At 46.3% G+C, this 20,501-nt stretch overlaps 1 protein-coding gene and 1 non-coding gene across 2 annotated transcripts in view; both read left to right on the top strand.

Moving 5' to 3' along the window:
* Positions 1 to 152: 152 nt before the first annotated feature.
* Positions 153 to 20,501, top strand: part of sf3b3 (splicing factor 3b, subunit 3) — a 32,320-nt gene continuing 11,971 nt past the window's right edge. The window contains exons 1-17 of the mRNA XM_064335467.1: positions 153 to 310; positions 2,118 to 2,257; positions 2,386 to 2,541; positions 4,041 to 4,211; positions 7,489 to 7,661; positions 8,744 to 8,885; positions 9,452 to 9,564; positions 9,977 to 10,114; positions 10,728 to 10,831; positions 11,063 to 11,228; positions 11,835 to 11,930; positions 12,236 to 12,308; positions 14,114 to 14,265; positions 14,363 to 14,518; positions 15,177 to 15,332; positions 17,574 to 17,717; positions 18,278 to 18,400. Of these exons, the coding sequence (XP_064191537.1) occupies positions 2,188 to 2,257; positions 2,386 to 2,541; positions 4,041 to 4,211; positions 7,489 to 7,661; positions 8,744 to 8,885; positions 9,452 to 9,564; positions 9,977 to 10,114; positions 10,728 to 10,831; positions 11,063 to 11,228; positions 11,835 to 11,930; positions 12,236 to 12,308; positions 14,114 to 14,265; positions 14,363 to 14,518; positions 15,177 to 15,332; positions 17,574 to 17,717; positions 18,278 to 18,400 (2,133 nt within the window). The 5' untranslated portion in view covers positions 153 to 310; positions 2,118 to 2,187. The remainder of the gene's footprint in view (positions 311 to 2,117; positions 2,258 to 2,385; positions 2,542 to 4,040; positions 4,212 to 7,488; positions 7,662 to 8,743; positions 8,886 to 9,451; positions 9,565 to 9,976; positions 10,115 to 10,727; positions 10,832 to 11,062; positions 11,229 to 11,834; positions 11,931 to 12,235; positions 12,309 to 14,113; positions 14,266 to 14,362; positions 14,519 to 15,176; positions 15,333 to 17,573; positions 17,718 to 18,277; positions 18,401 to 20,501) is intronic.
* LOC135256214 (small nucleolar RNA SNORD111) lies at positions 8,111 to 8,190 on the top strand. The gene has a single exon (XR_010330419.1). It is a non-coding gene; the product is annotated as a small nucleolar RNA SNORD111 (small nucleolar RNA).

Consider the following 20,501-nt stretch of genomic DNA (forward strand, 5'->3'; position numbering starts at 1 on the left):
ACAAAGACCATACGCGTAAAACATGTCGTATAATGATTACCTAGATAGTTGGCTTTTTAAAAAACACGATTAAAATATACATGTCAAAATATGTAGACAATATTTTAATTACAACACGAATATTTTTTGAATTTCTGTAGATTTCAAAAAGGCATGTTTTAGGACGTCTACATGCACGCCATCTCATGTTGCAGACGAAGGCCCCCAATCGGCATCTTATCGACAACATTCTAACCAGTAGACAAATGAATGGGGTTGATATAATTTTTTACATCTATTTTATATCGAAACCATCCTGGCAGATAAACTGGTAAGGTATCCTCGTACGTCCTCTGTACAGTCTACTGCATCCTATCAGATGTATATATTGCAGGATTTGTATTGCATTTATATTAACGTTTTGGCGGTTATCCGGGTCAGGGTACTTTTTTTAAGGAAAGGGTATTCGATCGGTTGCTAGCAAAGTTTTGTCAAACTTAGTCCCTATTGTATGCTTTCGTATGTTCCCACAAATTACATAGTTGTATTTGTGATTTTTTGCTCCACATTCCAATGGGTAAATCGTGCATTTCTTATGTAAGTGTATGTGAATTAATTTGGTTTTCTGACAAAGCTAACGTTAGCTAATTTTGTGGCCCGAACTGCATTCATCGGGTGCTGGGCATACAGTTTTCCGATCCTATTTCAATGCATTTTATGATCATTACAGCTTCATTTGTTCTGAGATGCATTCGTTGCTTCTCAATATGCTAGCTATAATTGTACCGAAGGTTCTGATCCTTGCTTGAAGACATTGTAAGATGTACCGTGGTTCGTTATGGAAGCTATGCAGCTAGGTATCGTTCGCTAAGTTAGTTCAACGTTGCTGCACAAAATTGGCGGACATTATGAACTGAGGTAGACACCTGATCTGGGAAAAACAACTTAATTACCCATCTATCATTTTGGTGTGACCGGTTATGTTGCCTGTCTGGCGTCATTGATGTACGTTTGCTTGGATCATGGGTTCCCAAACACTGTCCTGGGCCCCCCGTGTATGTTGGTTTTCGTTCCAACCAGTTGCTATCCTAGAATTTTAACAAGTTATTTGTTCATAAGTAGGGCTAATTACCGTCTTAAGCTGCATTATGTCAGTAATAGCTGTGCATGCGATAACGAATTGAATTCCTACTTATTGTGTTATATTACAAACATTTGCTTATAAAAAGGTTGGAATTCGAATTAGGATGAGATGAGTCAGTAGGCTTCTAATTGGTGAAAGTGTGGATGCCTGGCTACTAAAACAAAACATCTGGAAGATAATGAAGAAGTCAAAAACAAAGCAAATGATAATGAGTCAAGCCTCCATTGTGTTAGTAAGTTTAAGGAAAAAAATATGGAAGAAATTAAACTGTGTTCAACAACCTAATTTGAGGTTATTGATTTACTTGTCTTTCATTTGATCAAAACATACCTCTAATGTAATGGTTAGCAACGTAGCACAATAAGCATAATATCAACATGGCAATTGTATTATACGTGGCATGCAAAGCTATTTCAGACATAATATGACTTAAAAGGGTAATAATCCCTCTAAACGTGAGACGCACCTAATTATGAAAAATAAGCAGCTTGTTAAAATTTTGGGATTGTGATTGGAATAAAAGCCATCATACACAGGGTGGCCCCAGGACCGAGTTTAGGAATCATTGCGCTTGTTGTATAGCCTTGTCAGCCATTTTGACAGAACCCCCTGAACAAAACGCTCCCTTTGTGGGTCTGTGTTTCAGCTGAGCAGGCTCAGTGTCCAGTTAGCTTCTTTTCGTAAAAGTGCAATATTGCTATGCAGCTACGCTTGTTGGTGTCACTGGGTATTTCTGTGCCTGGTTGTGTTCGTGCAGATATTGCTGCAGTTTATATTGGAATTACCTTGCGTAGCTTGTCCTTAGCACTGGTTGCATGTTAGACATCTTATGATACTACCATCACACCAAGAGCATACCTGACCTGAAAATATTTTCTTAAACTGGGGGGAGCTGGGGACTTGAACCAAGAACCTTTAGGTTGCATGTGCACTTTATGCCACACTAGCCCAGATGCGACTGAAGAATGTTAAACCTTGTCCATTTCTCTTTCAGCTGTCCTGAGTAGAAGGAGCCTCTGTAGCTCTCTTTTTCCCTGTGCCCCAGCAGTCAAGAAGCAGACATCATGTTTCTGTACAACCTGACTCTGCAGCGAGCCACAGGCATCACCCACGCCATACATGGCAACTTCTCTGGTAAGCGTTGTCCATCAGTTTCCGATTCCGGTAGTCCCTGTAGCTCGTCCCTTCTCTCCCACCACAAGTTCTAGAACCTGGGAACCTATCTGCCTCTGCTCCATTGTTTTCTCTTAATTCCCCTGTAGGAACCAAGCAGCAGGAGATTGTTGTTTCCCGGGGGAAGATCTTGGAGCTGCTGCGCCCTGATGCCAACACTGGGAAGGTGCACACACTGCTCACCATGGAGGTGTTTGGCATCATCCGCTCCCTCATGGCTTTTAGGCTTACTGGAGGGACCAAAGGTAACTGAATTCAGTCCAGACCAGACACATAGGTGCTCGTCTACGTAGAGAAGGGTCCCTGAAGGGCACGGGGTCTGCTGGTTTTTGTTTTCACCTTGAAATCAGCGGTCGGTTCTGACCCAAGAAACCAGGTGTGTTGAGGTAACTAATCAGCTACTTCAGTTGATCAATGAAGTGCGGAGTATCAGTTAAAATAAGCAGATCCAGCAGGCCTCCAGGCCTAGACTTGTGGACCCCTTATTGTGCGAAAAAGCTGACTGACAAAGTCACTAAGAGAGTGGGTATGTGAAGTTCACCAGGTCTTTTAAGTTGGGAAAGGGAATCATTTTATAAAACTTTAAATTGGCCAAAATATTGTATTGTATCATATATATTATTGCAGTTCGTTGCATAGTGACCGGGCAAGTTATTGGAAACCACACTGGCCTCAAATTGTACTTTCCGTAAGGGTGAACAAGCTGTACTTTGTGTATGGTTTTGTTTTGCCGCAGCCATAAACATGCTGTGAAGTGATGAGTTTTCATGTCTCTTCTCTGACTGATTATCACTGGAGAGAGTCTGTATACCTCTGATCTCAGCCTCGACTCTGTCACACACTCACACGCATGCACAGCCACTCGCACACACACCCACTCACCCACTTATTGATGGTATGTAGGTATTTGGTTTTCCAATACAAATGACAAAATATGTAAACTGAAATATTCTGTAGTAGTAGAACATTAAAGATCAATCAAAATGCAATAATAAATTTCACATTTCAATAGGAATATGAACACTGAACGTTGTGAACTATTGCATAACATTCAGAAATGGGATAGTAAATATTAAAACCTCCTAATGTGCAACACCTGAAAATGTTACTATACACTATACAGAAAAAGTAGCTATTCATGCAAAAAAAAAAATTTAACTAATACCAGAAACTGAACTCATTCCAAACTGTCAGTGTGCCCCTACATGGCACCAACCTGACTTTATAGTGCGAGTTGAATTCCAAACAAACAGACCGTTCATCTTATGTTTACATTGCAAATCCTTTATCTTATTGTTGTAATGTCCAATTTTTAAATATTGTATGAAAAAGAATAAAATATCAATAATCACTGGAGAGAGTCTGTATACCTAAAAATAAGGTGTATCGCCCAGCTCTATCCTAAATACTGAAGAAATGTAGATGCAGAGAGGCAGTTCTGTTGCATGCATTTATTTTGAGTGACCTATGGTTGCACTTCTTTTGTGAATGAAAAAGTAGTTTCCCTGAAAGAATAACAAAGTGTTACTTCGATAAGTTATGGGACTGAAAAGCTCAGGCTGTGTATACACAGGAATGATAAAATGGGGAGAAGACCGTTGTGATGTCATTTTACTTTACCGAAAGAACATCATGGGAAGTGTCCACCAATCACCATTGGAGTTGTGGTATTGGTACTTACAGATGTACTCCATGACTGATGGAGCTCCTCTCTGAGTAAGGCGAATCTTATCCCTGTGTTCAGACTACATCGTGGTGGGCAGCGACTCAGGGCGTATTGTGATCCTGGAGTACCACCCGTCCAAGAACATGTTTGAGAAGGTGCACCAGGAGACCTTCGGCAAGAGCGGCTGCAGGCGCATCGTCCCGGGGCAGTTCCTCGCCGTGGACCCCAAGGGCAGAGCCGTCATGATCGGTGAGTCAGACCGTCCCTCAGTTTATTCGACATGCTGAGCTCTGATTGGCTCACAGTTTCAGTGTGGCATCATTGACCCAGTCAAACTTGGGATAACGTACCATGTGTCGACAAATCGGGACTGCGGTAAGATAACCTTTTTGGTGCCGTTCATTGGTCGGTGATACCGCCCTAGAGGGACATCACAAATGAAGTGAATTGAAATTGACACTTGAAATAAGGTGTTGTTTTTGTCAAGCCACCTGGCTGTTTCTTTCAACACAGTGTTTCATAATAGCTGTTTGCAATTTAATGAAGTAAAACCATATGTCCCTGCTCAATAAATTCCTCGTCTAAATTTCTTTAGCTGTTTTTAGTTTGCTGCGCTTGCATGTTTTCCATCAAATGCAGATTACAACACACTGCTGTTTTCGTTGGCATGCTATTTAATGCCTATTTTTATTGAATGTTGGCAGCCCTTAATGGCTTAGAGGGTTTTTTCCTGGCTCAGAATAGGGCTTAGGTGGCAACATCCTGTGACAGCGACAGCGACGTTTGGTCCGACTTTACATTGTAATCGTGATCTGCTATATGATTTGAATGTAATTAAAATGGTACATGCTAAATACACTTTAATTGATGTTCCCAAGGGATACATGTGTGTTAAGCAGATTTTGCCATAAAATCATGCAGTTGGTAACCTCATTCGCTGTTGCAGTTCGTTGCATAGTGACCGGGCAAGTTATTGGAAACCACACTGGCCACAAATTGTACTTTCCGTAAGGGTGAACAAGCTGTACTTTGTGTATGGTTTTGTTTTGCCGCAGCCATAAACATGCTGTGAAGTGATGAGTTTTCATGTCTCTTCTCTGACTGATTATCACTGGAGAGAGCCTGTATACCTCTGATCTCAGCCTCACATGCATGCACAGCCACTCGCACACACACCCACACACACACGCACACTTGATGCCACCATCAACTTGATGCGTTGTCTCCTGTATTTAGCTACAATTTGAACGCAAAGTTCTGGTCTTCAAGAGACCATCCACAATGCATTGAGGTGTAGGGTATCAGAAACTAACAAAAACTACATTTGTGACAAAAAGTAAAAAGTTGGAACAATTTAAATATTTATTGAAAGGTTAGCCTACATATTGTAAGTGACAGAACTGCAGGGAAAGTATAGCCTATACTGAAGGATTTACACATTGTAAGGGGGTCATTCTACAGGAATAGTGGTATTTTGAATTGTAATATGTCTTGGAAATGTTTCATTTATGACACTGCTTTGGGTACAATATTAATTAAACTTTTAACTTGGTGTATGCACACAAATGCAAGCTTACTGTTTTTATACATTCACTCTAAGAATGCTTGAGCGATCCTTTTTTGTCACTGGTTTTACTTGTACCCAACACATTAAAGGCTTTTCAGAATTTTATTTCTCGGTTCAATCTGCACAGAAGCAAAAAGAGTGTAGGGTAATACGGTAGAATCCGCTAAATTGTATTACGGATTATCGCTTATTTTGTGTATTTGCATAGAATTGCCAAATCCCAAACCATTTCCCATTCATTCCATTGTAAAGAGATCGCATATTTGCATAAACCATTAGCACATATTTCTAATATTTTCATGGAATTATGCCCAATTACATCGCATAATGATCTATTAGTATAAGTTAAATGTTGGCAGATGTGGCATAAATAAACTGACAATTTCCCTATAAAGACACAAAACCACAAAAATGTACGAAGGTAGGCGGTTTCTGTTGAAAATAATGTTGATAGCGGATGTCTGAGTGTTTGTTTCATTCTTTTATCCAATTAAGTGGATTCTGCTGTGGTTAATTTAGCACGTGTAAGGTCGCATGGAAACTTGAATGCCGTCATAACTTTAAAAACTTGCAGTATCATTCATGACTAAATTGTACCGATAAATATATGAGCCATTTCTATTTGGTTTTTTTTTTTTGGGCCCGATTTATAGGCGGCTTGAAAAAGCACTTAGTCAGCTCGCCTAAGACATTTAAATGCAGGAAAAACTCTGGCCTATGAATCCCCACACAATCCTAATTATTAAGTTAATTATCCAAGGTTTTTACTATACTGAGGTATGATTTTTTTGTGTGTCTGACATTTGGCATGTTTTGGATTAGAATGGTATGGCAGCACCGACTGTTCTAACTCTCCTTTCCCAAGGACGATGTGAAATGGTAGTGTTAGTATTTGCACTGCTTTGTAGCGGGTTTCTGTCTCTTTATTCCTCACCACCTACAAAGCCCTCCACAACCTATCTCCCCCCTACCTCTCCGACCTCCTCCACCATCATGTCCCCTCCCGATCCCTCAGGTCCGGTGATGCCAGCCACCTGGAAACCCCCAGAACCAAGCGCCGAACCTGGGGTGATAGGGCCTTTTAAGTTGCTGCCCCCTCCCTGTGAAACACACTCCCTAACCACATCAAAGATGCCCCCACCCTCCCATCCTTCAAAACCGCCCTCAAAACCCGCCTCTTCAGACTTGCTTTCCCCAGCTAACCCCCCACCCCCTGTGTTGTTTTTACTGTTTTTATTTTTTTTAAACTTTTTGACAATTTCTTTTATCCTTCAACCTAATAGTTTTTTATTTCTCTTTGTTTCTTTTAAATTTTTTCCCCCATGTAAAGTGACTGAGTCCTTAGAAAAGCGCTATATAAATCTGAGGTATTACTATTATTATTATTTATGTTATTATTCTGCAGTGCTTGTGGAACGCTATTGCCCTACTGCCGTGATTTTAGCTCAGGGGCGGGGCACCCCTTTGCGTGAGGTCCATATTCTGGGTTTTGCTTCCACCATTTGCCCTGAGTCAGTAAGAATGTACACAATGTGTACTGGTTCACTCACATGAAACCACGGTAAATTGTCTCGTAGGGACTCATCTGTTATCAGTGAGCTTATCAGCAAATGTAGCTAAAATGTCAGCTTGGATTATTGTATGAATTATTTCATGGTCCTTCAGGTATAGGGTTTCTCTCTTCCCCTGCTTTGAGTGCATGTGGCATATACCAGACTTTTAATTTGGTTGCCTTAGCATTAGGAATATAAGAGGTTTTTAGTAGGCAGTTGTGCCTCAGGAATAGAGCAGGCTATGGTTTTATTGGGTGGTCATCATGCATCAGAAATAGAGCAAGGTGTGGTTTTATTGGACAGACATGCGTCAGGAATACAGCAGGCTGCGGTTTTATTCAGCGGTCATGTATCAGGAATACAGCCGAATGCGCTTTGATTGGCCGGTTGTGGTGCCCCTCCCCAGGTGCCATCGAGAAGCAGAAGCTGGTGTACATTCTGAACCGTGATGCTGCGGCCCGACTCACCATCTCCTCTCCGCTGGAGGCCCACAAGGCCAACACCCTGGTGTACCACGTGGTGGGCGTGGACGTGGGCTTTGAGAACCCCATGTTCGCCTGCCTGGAGATGGACTATGAGGTGAGGGCCCTAGCTATTCGCGTGCACACACACACATACTCACACATGCGCACACACACGCATACACATGCACACACATGCACACTCACACACACTCACGCTCTTCCCATACATTCATATCCACTAGAACTTCATAGAACTGTGCAATGTGCTCCGTGTAGCCTACCAATATTTAGGGCTCCTACATTGTAAGGTGATCTGCTATATGATTTGAATGTAATTAAAATGGTACATGCTAAATACACTTGAATTGATGTTCCCAAGGGATACATGTGTGTTAATAGATTTTGCCATAAAATCATGCAGTTGGTAACCTAATTCGCTATTGCAGTTCGTTGCATAGTGAACGGGCAAGTTATTGGAAACCACACTGGCCACAAATTGTACTTTCCGTAAGGGTGAACAAGCTGTAATTTGTGTGAGGTTATATTTTGCCGCAGCCATAAACATGCTGTGAAGTGATGAGTTTTCATGTCTCTTCTCTGACTGATTATCACTGGAGAGAGTCTATATACCTCTGATCTCAGCCTTGACTCTGTCACGCACACACACACACACCCACACACACACACCCCCACCCCCACCCACTCGCACGCAAACCCACTCACATGCGCGACACACATGCATGCACAGATAACATTGTCAGGTTTTCGACTGAACAGGCTGTAAAATTGTTTTTGCTAACCCATCCAAAACCAACTGGCCTCTGAACCATTTGCTCATTTTTTCCCTCCTCCTCCCTTTTTCTCTCTTCCTCTCCGTCTTCCTGCCACTGTCTGGCACTCGTCTCCCTGAAACTCCCGCTCTTGACCCCTTGTTCCCTCCGTTTCTGTCCTCTCTCTCTCCCTCTCTCCCTCTCTCCCTCTCTCTCTCTCTCTCTCTCTCTCTCTCTCTCCCTCTCTCTCCCTCTCCCTCTCCCTCTCCCTCTCCCTCTCCCTCTCCCTCTCCCTCTCCCTCTCCCTCTCCCTCTCCCTCTCCCTCTCCCTCTCCCTCTCCCTCTCCCTCTCCCTCTCCCTCTCCCTCTCCCTCTCCCTCTCCCTCTCTCTCTCTCTCTCTCTCTCCCTCTCTCTCTCTCTCTCTAGGAAGCGGACAACGACCCGACCGGTGAGGCGGCGGCCAACACCCAGCAGACGCTGACGTTCTACGAGCTGGACCTGGGCCTGAATCACGTGGTGCGCAAGTACAGCGAGGCGCTGGAGGAGCACGGCAACTTCCTCATCACAGGTACTTCAGCGCTGCTGCCGCCAGCGGGCAGCCTGTGATCAAGTGTTGCTCAATATCTGACACCAGGGAGAAGTGTGAGGCAAAGCCTTCGTAACGGTTACTGTGCTGCATCTGCCACCAGGGGGCAGTGTGAGTGGACGTCCCTGCTGTATGGCTTTCTTCTGTTTGCATTGTGCCTCTGTGTGTTGTGTAAGTGTGACATAGGATGTAGTTGCACTGTAGGTGTGATGAAGGTTTTTTTTTTTTTCGCCTCTTCTGACTTTTTCTTACTCAAGCATCTGTGTCCCACTGCCCCCTACACACATGAACTCACCTAGTGTACTAGTAAGAATTCCTACTGCATTGAATACAGCAGATTGTGCAGAGAAGTTAAGATTGAATTTCAGCTTGCTTACCGAGGAAGTGATGAGAGTTTTCATGTCTCTTCTCTGACTGATTCACTGGAGAGAGCCTGTATACCTCTGATCTTACGTGTGAGCACTGCGTTCGGACATGTGGGTGGAGCCAACGCAACTTGTGTTGGGTTGAAAACCTCTGATTTCTCTCTTCTTCTCTTCCCCTCTCAGTTCCGGGAGGCTCTGATGGCCCCAGTGGAGTGCTCATCTGCTCTGAGAATTACATCACCTATAAAAACTTTGGGGACCAGCCTGACATCCGCTGCCCCATCCCACGCAGAAGGGTGAGTGTGGGGGCAGGAGGGGGGGCTGGGTGGATTCCTTCTGGCCTTCGTTGTGTCTGTTTACTGGCAGCAGTGTAGTATGATGTTATGCTCTTGTTATTTTCTGTGTTTATTCTGTTGTACTGTGCAGCACTTTGTGTGTGGGGAAAAGCACTTCACAAATAAAAAGAATTATTATTAATATTATTGTTATAATGGCTAGGAAACTGGGTTTGTAATTCAGGGGTTGCAGGTCTGAATCCCACATGGGGGAACTGCTGTACCCTTAAGCAAGGCGCATTACCTTCAGCAGTATGTTCCGCTATGCTAACTTATTAAGTGAAAGTGGAAGCTGCTTGAGCTGCGGGTAGGAGCTTGCCCTAAAGCTGTGTGCTGCTGGGTTGATGTTTGACTCTTTCTCTCTCCTGCACAGAATGACCTGGATGACCCCGAGCGGGGCATGATCTTCGTCTGCTCGGCCACGCACAAGACCAAGTCCATGTTCTTCTTCCTGGCCCAGACCGAGCAGGGCGACATCTTCAAGGTCACCCTGGAGACGGACGAGGAGATGGTGAGGGACGGGCGAGGGCGGGGCGGGGCGGGGCGTCCAGGGTCGAAGGGCGCTGTTTATGACATTCGCGTATTCAGTTATTTTTCTGTTCTGGATGGCCGTTCTTATTTAGTTTTACAATTCGCATACATCTCCACACCCACAATTTTACAGTTTCCACCCATATTGACAATGTCATAAGTCAGTCTTAACTCTGTCACTGCCTTCATGGGGTGGCAATCACATGCGGAAAAAACGTTGGCTTTATTGTGTACTTTTTGGCATTTATGTCCAGGACTGGTCCTTCTGTGTTATCTCTGACGTATTGTCACTTAACAGATGAGGGCCGAAATGGGAAGTAAATTATGTTCTTACACGCTGCGTGCGCTCAGACTCTGAGGGATAATGAGGTGGTGGGAGAACGAGGTTTCGGCCCGCCCCACTATGGGTAACGCTACAATGAGCTGTTTGAACCAATCAAAAGCTTTGGCGCTCCACAGCGAAGTGCAACGAATTGTCAAATCAGTAGCTTACTTATTTCCAAATGGTGAGAGGTGTCACATTTGCGTTGTCGTGGCCTGAATGCTGGGTTTTGGAGTTGGAAATCAGGGGTTGTTTCTGTGGTGTCTCCCAGGTGACGGAGATCAGAATGAAATACTTTGACACCATCCCCGTGGCGACGGCCATGTGCGTTCTGAAAACCGGCTTCCTGTTTGTGTCCTCCGAATTTGGCAACCAGTGAGTGACATGACCACCCCCCCTCTCTCACACACACACACACACACACACACACACACACACTCTGTCTCTCTTCAATCTCTCTCTCTCTCTCATAAAAACTCACGTGTCACTCACTTGCTCGCACACAGTCCACTGTCATTTATTGCTGTGCAAACTGCTCTGACCGTTCCCCTCTCCTGTGTTGGTTATCTTGGCCAAATTGCGCAACGTCGTTCTTTTTTGCGCTAGTTACCTGTACCAGATCGCCCACCTGGGCGACGATGACGAAGAGCCCGAGTTCTCCTCCGCCATGCCCCTGGAGGAGGGCGACACCTTCTTCTTCCAGCCCCGCCCCCTGAAGAACCTGGTGCTGGTGGACGAGCAGGAGAACCTGTCCCCAATCATGGCCTGCCAGGTGCGTGCGTGCATACTGTCATGTTTTTGTATAGCGCTTTGGTGTTTTTTTTTCAGTAGTATTGTGGGGTTTTTTTGTGTTTTTTTTTTCTGTAGTGCTGATGGTTTTTATGGGATATGGATGTTTTTGTCTAGCACTGTGATTATTTGTATGTAGCAATATGATGGTTTTTGTGTAGTAATGTGGTTTTTGTGCAGTATCGTGGTGGTTTTTAGGCTGTAATGTGAGGGTTTTTAGGCTGTAATGTGAGGGTTTTTAGGCTGTAATGTGAGGGTTTTTGTGCAGTATCGTGGTGGTTTTTAGGCTGTAATGTGAGGGTTTTTAGGCTGTAATGTGAGGGTTTTTGTGCAGTATCGTGGTGGTTTTTAGGCTGTAATGTGAGGGTTTTTGTGCAGTATCGTGGTGGTTTTTAGGCTGTAATGTGAGGGTTTTTAGGCTGTAATGTGAGGGTTTTTGTGCAGTATCGTGGTGGTTTTTAGGCTGTAATGTGAGGGTTTTTAGGCTGTATCGTGAGGGTTGCAGTTTCACGGCTGTTTTTGTGCAGTAATGTGCTTTTTTTCCCCCTGTATCCTGGTGATTTACGCTCATCCCGATCTCTCCCCCCAGATCGCCGATCTGGCCAATGAGGACACTCCTCAGCTGTACGTGGCGTGCGGGCGGGGGCCCAAGTCCACTCTGAGGGTCCTGAGACATGGGCTGGAGGTAAGACTGCTGTTTACACTGTGTGTGTACTCGCCGATTACATCGTACGCTCTCTGTGCATGCGCACGTAGGCCACGTAGAAGTGATGAGTTTTCATGTCTCTTCTCTGACTGATTTCCACTGGAGAGAGTCTGTATACCTCTGATCCCGGCCCCTACGTGCACGTCTAATGGCGATTCTGTATGTGCTCGTACGCGTGACTGCGTTCATGCGTGCGTGCTCGTGTGTGTGTGTGTGTGTGTAAGCTTGTGCGTAAGCATGTGCGTGTAGTCCTGTAACCACGTCTGTGTTCCATCTCACTCCAGGTGTCGGAGATGGCCGTGTCCGAGCTGCCCGGTAACCCCAATGCTGTGTGGACAGTGCGCCGACACATTGAGGGTACTGTAGCTTTCTCTCTCAATCTCTCATGTCTCTCTCTCTCTTTCTCTCTCACTCAGTCCCGCTCTCTTTCACGCATTATGTCGCATAGTTCAGAGACTCCGGTTAGCACGCGGACGTCCCGTACAGGATGTGACATCGCACCCCGGTGCAGCAGCGAGTGCTGTTCAGTCCCTCGGCCTGGGCACCTCGGTCCCGAGCCCAGTCGGCCAATCGCGTGACCCCTTGTCACGCGCAGCCGCCAGCTGTTGTCCAAACCGTCCCGCAGAGCTTTAGGGATCCGCGTTTGTTTGGCAGACGGTCTAATCCCGGTCATAAGTTTTACCGTCGGTTATACGAGCCGGCGTCGGAGGACTTGAGCGCGCCGCGAAAAGAAATAAATTTATCCGCGCGGATGAAATGCGGCACTGCGGAACCCTGCCCGCTACGCGGTTAGATTTAACGGGCTTGGCGTCCCCCCCCCCCCGTCTGTCGGGCACCTCGTTAGGGCGGCGAAGGAGCCGCACCGCTGGTCGGAACGCGCGCGGTCCACTGGAACGGGCCCGCGACTGAGCGCGCCCAGAGCTTACGTAACGTCCGCCGGCCTTCGGCCTCCCGGGCCGCCCGCTGGGCCCGAGCCAGTCAGATGGGCACACGGACACGGATACGCACGGGTACACACGGACACGGATACACACGGACGCGGATACACACGGGTACACACGGGCACGGGTACACGCGCACGCGGGTACACACGGGCACGGGTACACACGGACGCGACTCTGAACACACGTGCGTAACTACGCTGCGCCTGTGTCATTGTTACGGCAGCGTATAACCTGCGCTGTAACAATTTGTTTTAGCGCGGTTGGATTGTGCAGCGCAGTCTCCCTTTGAGGCGAAGTTTCATTCTGGGTATATGAGACCCAGTGCCAAGCGTTTCCCGAGAAGCATGTGACTTCTTCTCCACCGCAGGGTGACTACTGCCAAGCCCTGCACTGTCACAGCTGGGCAGTGCAGCTTTGCTGGCTCCAACTCCAGGTGGCCTCATACAGCTTATTTTGGATGTACTTTTGTAGATTTAAATCAGATATTATTAATTCTGTTAAATTCACGATAAAAATGAAAGCTGTGTTGCACAATTAACTGTAAACAGGGCTTGCAATAACACCCCATTTGTTAGAGATTTCCCCACCTGATTTATTAGCTTTCTTGGCCATTTAAAAATGCTTTTTTAGGGATATAGTGATACTAATGATGGAACTCCTACTATGCAGTGGAATTGCTTTTGCGGGTGCTTTAGTTTAGGTAGGTTTGGCAACTTCTTGGTGGGAGGAGGGGGGTATTTTTCTTTACGTTTTTGGCGCAATGCTTATTGTACCATTTATCCCGTTGAGATCTCAAATATGTGATAAGGATGGCTTTTAACGGAACATTCGTACGCTGATGTCACAGTCACTCCTGGTCACTGAAAGCAAAGGAGTTCTAGAACACCTTAGACTTAGAATTCTGAACGGTCCAAACTCCCACTCTTAAAATGGTCCGGCCTTCATTTTTGGGGTTCCGATGGCCGACGACTTCGAGCGCTTTCTGAAGAAGTGATGAGTTTTCATGTCTCTTCTCTGACTGATTATCACTGGAGAGAGCCTGTACACCTCTGATCTCGTCTGAGCGAACGCTGTATTTGCACATGTGGGGTAAAACCTTTGCGGCTTGTGACCGGGTTTGTTCGAGAGCCACGGTTGTGAAAGGCGTGTGTGTGTGTTCGTGCTCACGCTGGCCCCACCCTGAACTCAACGTTTTTCTCTCCCCCGTCGCCACCGCAGATGAGTTTGACGCTTACATCATCGTGTCCTTCGTCAACGCCACGCTGGTGCTGTCCATCGGAGAGACCGTAGAGGAAGTGACGGACTCCGGCTTCCTGGGGACCACGCCCACCCTGTCCTGCTCCCTGCTGGGGGAGGACGCCTTGGTGCAGGTAAAGCTTCCGGATCTTTCCTGAACTTCCTTACTCCCGCCCACCCACCCCAGTTTCTCAGACAGTCCTCTCGCCCCCCCGCCGTGTTTTCCCGCAGGTGTACCCGGACGGGATCCGCCACATCCGCGCGGACAAGCGCGTGAACGAGTGGAAGACCCCGGGGAAGAAGACCATCGTGCGCTGCGCGGTCAACCAGAGGCAGGTGGTCATCGCGCTGACCGGCGGCGAGCTGGTCTACTTCGAGATGGACCCGGTCAGTACCACTTTGACCATTTTTAAAAAAATGCTTCGTCCCTCTCCCCGTTTTGGAATTTCAACTCCGGCTTACCAGCCACGCTAGTTGTGTGCTGTCTGCATCGTGGATTGGGGACAGCGTTGAGCCTGCACCAACATGCGCTGGATAAGGACTCTCCATGTGCAGCTTAATTTATTGTATTTGTTTGGAGGGGGGGGATACATAAATCAGCACGTAGAAAAAATGTGGCGCCTCAGCTGGTGAGCTGTTAACATTGGATTTGATGAACAGGCTCCTGATTCTCTTTAGCCTCTGCGACACTGCGACGTACATCTGATAAAAGTCTGTTACCTTTAAAATTTCCATGAAGTTTGGCATCAGTTGCAACACATCTGCTGCAAAGAAATTACACATCTGCTTTCACTGGAGATTGCCACATTGTTTTGAACTGCATTCAAACTGGGCCTGCGTTACTGAGGAAGTGATGAGTGTTTTCATGTCTCTTCTCTGACTAATTATTCCTGGAGAGAGTTTGTACACCTCTGATCTAACATATGTGAGTATTGCATTAGGATGTGGGTTGAACCAACACAACCTGTATTTGGAAAATGGGTTGAAGACGACCAATTTCGCTCTCTCTCTCTCCCTCTCTCTCGCTCCCCCCTTCCCTCTGTAGTCAGGGCAGCTGAACGAGTACACGGAGAGGAAGGAGATGTCCGCGGACGTCGTGTGCATGAGCCTGGCCAACGTGCCGCCCGGCGAGCAGCGCTCCCGCTTCCTGGCCGTGGGATTGGTGGACAACACCGTCCGCATCATCTCCCTGGACCCCTCGGTGAGCCCCTCCCTCCCTCCGCCCGTCCGCCCGTCCGTGCTCCACCCTGCAGGTCTTACTCTTGGGCTGCCTCCGAATTACTAATGCGTGCTTTAAATATAAATGTACTACACCCTTATTTCAGCCCTGTGAAATAGAAATGTACTACACCCTTATTTCAGCCCTGTGAAATAGAAATGTACTACACCCTTATTTCAGCCCTGTGAAATAGAAATGTACTACACCCTTATTTCAGCCCTGTGAAATAGAAATGTACTACACCCTTATTTCAGCCCTGTGAAATAGAAATGTACTGCACCCTTATTTCAGCCCTGTGAAATAGAAATGTACTACACCCTTATTTCAGCCCTGTGAAATAGAAATGTACTACACCCTTATTTCAGCCCTGTGAAATAGAAATGGCAAAGCACAGTACTCTCAAGTCATCTTAACTCTTTCAAAAATGTATTGTACTTTATTGTTGTCTCCCCTGCATCTCCCGTTATAACCTTTGGCCTATACTGCCTAGACGTTTACTCTTGTCTGTAGCCGCTGGTCTGTTTCCTTCTTACTCGTCTGTTGAGCCGGAATGGAGGGGGCCACAGAGTGCATTCCTCTCCCCAGCAGTGTTTGGAAATCGCTGCCGGGACGCAAGTTCAGGCAAATAAACACGGGATCGCGGCGCTGGGGGGCGTAAAGTAATAAAGAAAGTGGATGCTTCGTTGCTCCTCGCTCTCTTATCGTCCCGCCATCTCTCCCCTTCATCATTCCGTCTCCCCTCCTCCCTTCACGCGCTCTCGTATTTCAGTCAGAAAAATGTTGCTTATTGCCACCGTCGGCTCGCACATTTTAATGTCATCGCTAGGGCCGGGAGACATGACTGTACTCTGTGGGGTATCGATGCTGATCGACCGCTAACGCGACGGCGGCTACATACGATGTCTGCTCGGCGAAGTGCACTTCCTCCCGGAGGCGTCTCGCCCTGAAAGAGCATCTCCCTGCGTAGCGGAGAGCCAAAAACGCATTCCTCCGCGTTAGCCTGTTCAAGCTGAATGCGCTCGGGCGAGGCGAGTCGGGCACGGTGTACAGGGCAAGAGGCTATCGTGCTACGCCGGGGCGCATCGCGCTACGTCGGGGCACATCGTGCTACGTCGGGGCGCATCGTGCTACGTCGGGGCGCATCGTGCTACGTCGGGGCGCATCGTGCTACGTCGGGGCGCACCGTGCTACGCCGGTGCCCGGGAAGGCGTCGCTTTCTCGCCCACTCGTCCTTCGTTATTTTGGCACTTTGACACTTTTGCAACGTTGCCTAGTACCCAGGTAATTTAAAAGGCGTTTTGTTTTCGTTTAATCTCTTCTCGAGTGTTCTAACCTCGGGAACAGTAAGCAAGCCACTCCCTGGAGATGTAACATCTAGTGTGTTCATAACACAGGACATCAAATATATATTTTGGCTCCAAACCATTTGGTGCTGAGCGTGTAAAGGCATTTTAAGATCAGGTGTTTGGCACACGGAGAGCCGGTGCAGAGCTCTTAAGCACTGGAGTTGTGTGGTCCACTTTCTTAATCTTGGTTAGAATTCTGGATTAGCTGTGGCTGCCTGACAGCTTTTTTAAGGGAAATTCTGTTAATTCACCATTACAGTAGTCGAGCCAACTAAAAATAAAGGCACGGATTAGTTTTTCTGAGTCTTGTTTTGACATGAAGGTCTTTCATTCTTGCCATGGTTTTTGGTGATAGTAAACTGATATAGTAACACTTCAATTTAATTTAGTTATTGAGAGAAACTGGGGCGTGCTCCATACAGTATTAATGAAAATGCATGAAATGGTGGCAGTAGTTGGATTTTTTCTAAGGGATACAGTATGTAAGTATGCAGGACACTGTTCCGCAAAAAACGGGGTCAGCTGTGTTAATCGCTGCAGAAGTCTGGAAGCTCCACCCATAGCTCAGGAGGTAAGACCGATTGTCTGGCAGTCGGAGGGTTGTCGGTTCAAACCCCGCCCTGGGCGTGTCGAAGTGTCCTTGAGCAAGACACCTAACCCCTAACTGCTCTGGCAAATGAGAGGCATCAATTGTAAAGCGCTTTGGATAAAAGCGCTATATAAATGCAGTCCATTTACCATTCCAGGGGATGATGGGATGGGTAGTTTTTTCTTTTTTATTCTCCTGTAAACCTGAACATCTCTCTCTCTCTCTCTCCCCCTCCCTCCCCCCTCTATCCATCTCTTTCTCTCTCTTTTTCTCCCCCCCTCCCCACAGGACTGCTTGCAGCCCCTCAGTATGCAGGCTTTGCCTGCCCAGCCCGAGTCTCTCTGCATAGTGGAGATGGGCGGGGTGGAGAAGCAGGACGAGCTGGGAGACAAGGGCTCCATCGGCTTCCTGTACCTCAACATCGGGCTGCAGGTACGCCTTTTTTGTTTGTGTGTGCGTGTTTGTCAGTGTCCGTGTCCGTGTCCGTGTCGTGTGCGTGCGGGTAAGTTTGCCTGTACAAGTCACTCTGTAATGGCGTCTGCTAAATAGACACTGTGTGCATATGCATGCAAGTGTGTCCCTGTGTGTGTGTGTATGCACGCGCGTGGGTGTGTTTGTGTGTGTTTGTGTGTGTGTGTGTGTGTGCCTGCGCAATCCTTTTCATATGTTTAATCACTCTGGTCTGTCTCCCTTTATAACTATTGAATGAGACGTGCTCTTATTTCACCCGTCCGTTTGCATTATCCCAGCGTTTACCCCAGAGGTCTCCATTTCATTTCATTTCCTGGTAGACTCTTGTGTTTTGGTTTAAGACCCAAGTCAGTTGATTGGCTTAAGACTCCGCATAGCCCTAAATTGGCGGATGATTAAAAGGAAACCACAAGAATTTGATGAGTTGAAGATTTCTGCTCTAACCCTCGTCTCCTCTCGGATCTTTTTGGCGGTCAGAATCTCACCCCTCTTTTGGTCTCGTCTCTTCCCGTTTCGTGCAGAACGGTGTCCTGCTCCGGACGGTGCTGGACCCAGTGACCGGCGACCTGTCCGACACTCGCACACGCTACCTGGGGTCACGTCCCGTCAAGCTCTTCCGGGTCAGGATGCAGGGACAGGAAGCTGTAAGTGAACTGGAATTGGCTGTAGCCATCTAAACACACACAAAGTCCTATGTACTTTGACCCTATGGGAGTGCTCTTGCTGGAGTGTATTCAGATAGGGTAGCTGAAAATTATTTTCCCAAAAAATCTATACAGATACTGAAATTATAATATGAACTGTCCTTACATAAATGTAGTGTCCTGAAGTTGTGTTTTAATATGATATACTGACTGTTTTTGTAACTTTAAAACTCACATTTCCCCAACTTTTAATAATGGAAATAGGACCTCGACCGCACCAAAACAGACAGCCTTGACCGAGTTGTCTATTTCTTAGGCCGTCTGTTACCAAACCTCTCCTTGAGTCCAGGTATTTGGTTGGGGTTCCACCTCAGGAACTCCTGATCCAACTAGTTACTTGATAGAGGAGTGGCTTGGGAACCACTGGCTTAGACTTAAAAGGTTCAGGAACACTGGTCCATGTAAAAGTTAATGTTTAAAATGATTTTATTTTATTATTTTTTTAATTGGGTTTTTTATGCACTCAATTCTGGCAGTTGGCTGAAGTTTGAGATGTCTGAATTCTGGAGTGCAGGCTGATATTTTGGCTGGACATTTGACAAATCTTTCTTCCTAACATAAAAAATCCCAAATATAGCATGTCAGTTGTTTAATGGGTTTCTGAAGATTTCAGGCTCCAATCATGTTAACGATGACATACAGCGAAGTTTAGATGCTCAGTAAAAATTTCAAAAACTTCTTACTTAATCTGCATGGCAACTTTGCAATCATCAGTAGCGGTCATGTGACATTTGTGATGCTTCAGTAAATGAATTACTTTTCAAGATATAATGCAGTCCTGTACTGGGAGATTTCTTTTGTCAAGTGTGTGTGCCACTGCCTTGATTGAACAATTTGGCCTTGAATGTTTAATTACGGAGGAAGTAATGTTAAAAGTCAGTTTTTATGGTAGTGATAGCTACAGATGTTTTAATTCTACACTTCCTTAGAACAGCGATTCTAGCGAAAGGCTAACCACGTGATTGCAGTCTGTTTGATCTCCGCTGCAGGAAAGTAAATGATCAACAAACAACGCTTTGCCATTACACACGGTTTTGTTTGGCAGCAAAGGTTGATCCCTGTATGTGACATCACCATGTGGAGTGCCTGTATAGAGTGCTCATTTTTCTAAATCTACACACACCAAAAAAAATAGCATTCGTGGTTCAAGTTATAATCCATAGTTTAATCCTCAAAAATGCGCCTCCTGCTTTCACACGTTAAGTGAAAGTGAAAGCTGTAGAGCTATGTGAGCAAGCTCAGACAGCTGCCTTTCAGAGATTGGCAAGACTGAAAGCTTTATTGTTACTTGGTGAAAGCGATGTGCAATATTTGGTTTATAGTTGTGACAAGCAAGAAGCGGGATTTTCTCAGGCTAAATAAGATTATAGTAATGCACTGTTATCCATTTAGGAGTATTAGTTTTAAGTGCATCCATGTACTTTGAAGTGTTTTTTTTTGTACTGGTAGACTCCTCCTTGTTCTGTGTAATTGTAGTAGTAATGGTTAGGGAACTCTGCTTGTAACTGAGAGGTTGCTGGTTTAGTGCTGCCTTTGCCCCCTTCAGTAAGGTACTTATTTTTGTCAATCTGGATAGGTGCGTCCGCTATTTGCAAAGTTACAAATGGAACGTCTGTCAGATGGACTGATTTGCTGACCTATTTTTCCACACGTCAGTAATGCGACAGCGAAGCGCGGGGATGCCTTTGAACTTGAAGAGCCTCTTGGCTTTTGGCATTTTGCATTGTCCTCCTCAATGGACGCAGTGGCATCTCCGGGAGTCCCGCTTGATGTGGGTGAGCTGGGTGAAAGAGGCCTTTGTGTTGATGATTCAGATGGTGACCTCAGAAGTCACGTTTCAATAGTGCAGTGACTCTCCAAGGGCTAGATCCAGGGAGTGACTGTACAGATTTCGTCATCGTTGCACAAAAACAACGGGTCCTCTTATCGGCACGCTTGCTCATTGACACGCTTGTTGCTTCGTTCTTCCGGGGTGATGGAACTGAGGTCACCTGGAAGTGAGGGGTGGTGGGTTAGGTGGGCTTGTTGGATGTCCTTCGCC

The sequence above is a fragment of the Anguilla rostrata genome, chromosome 5 (assembly GCF_018555375.3).
Source record: "Anguilla rostrata isolate EN2019 chromosome 5, ASM1855537v3, whole genome shotgun sequence".
NCBI lineage: Eukaryota > Metazoa > Chordata > Actinopteri > Anguilliformes > Anguillidae > Anguilla > Anguilla rostrata.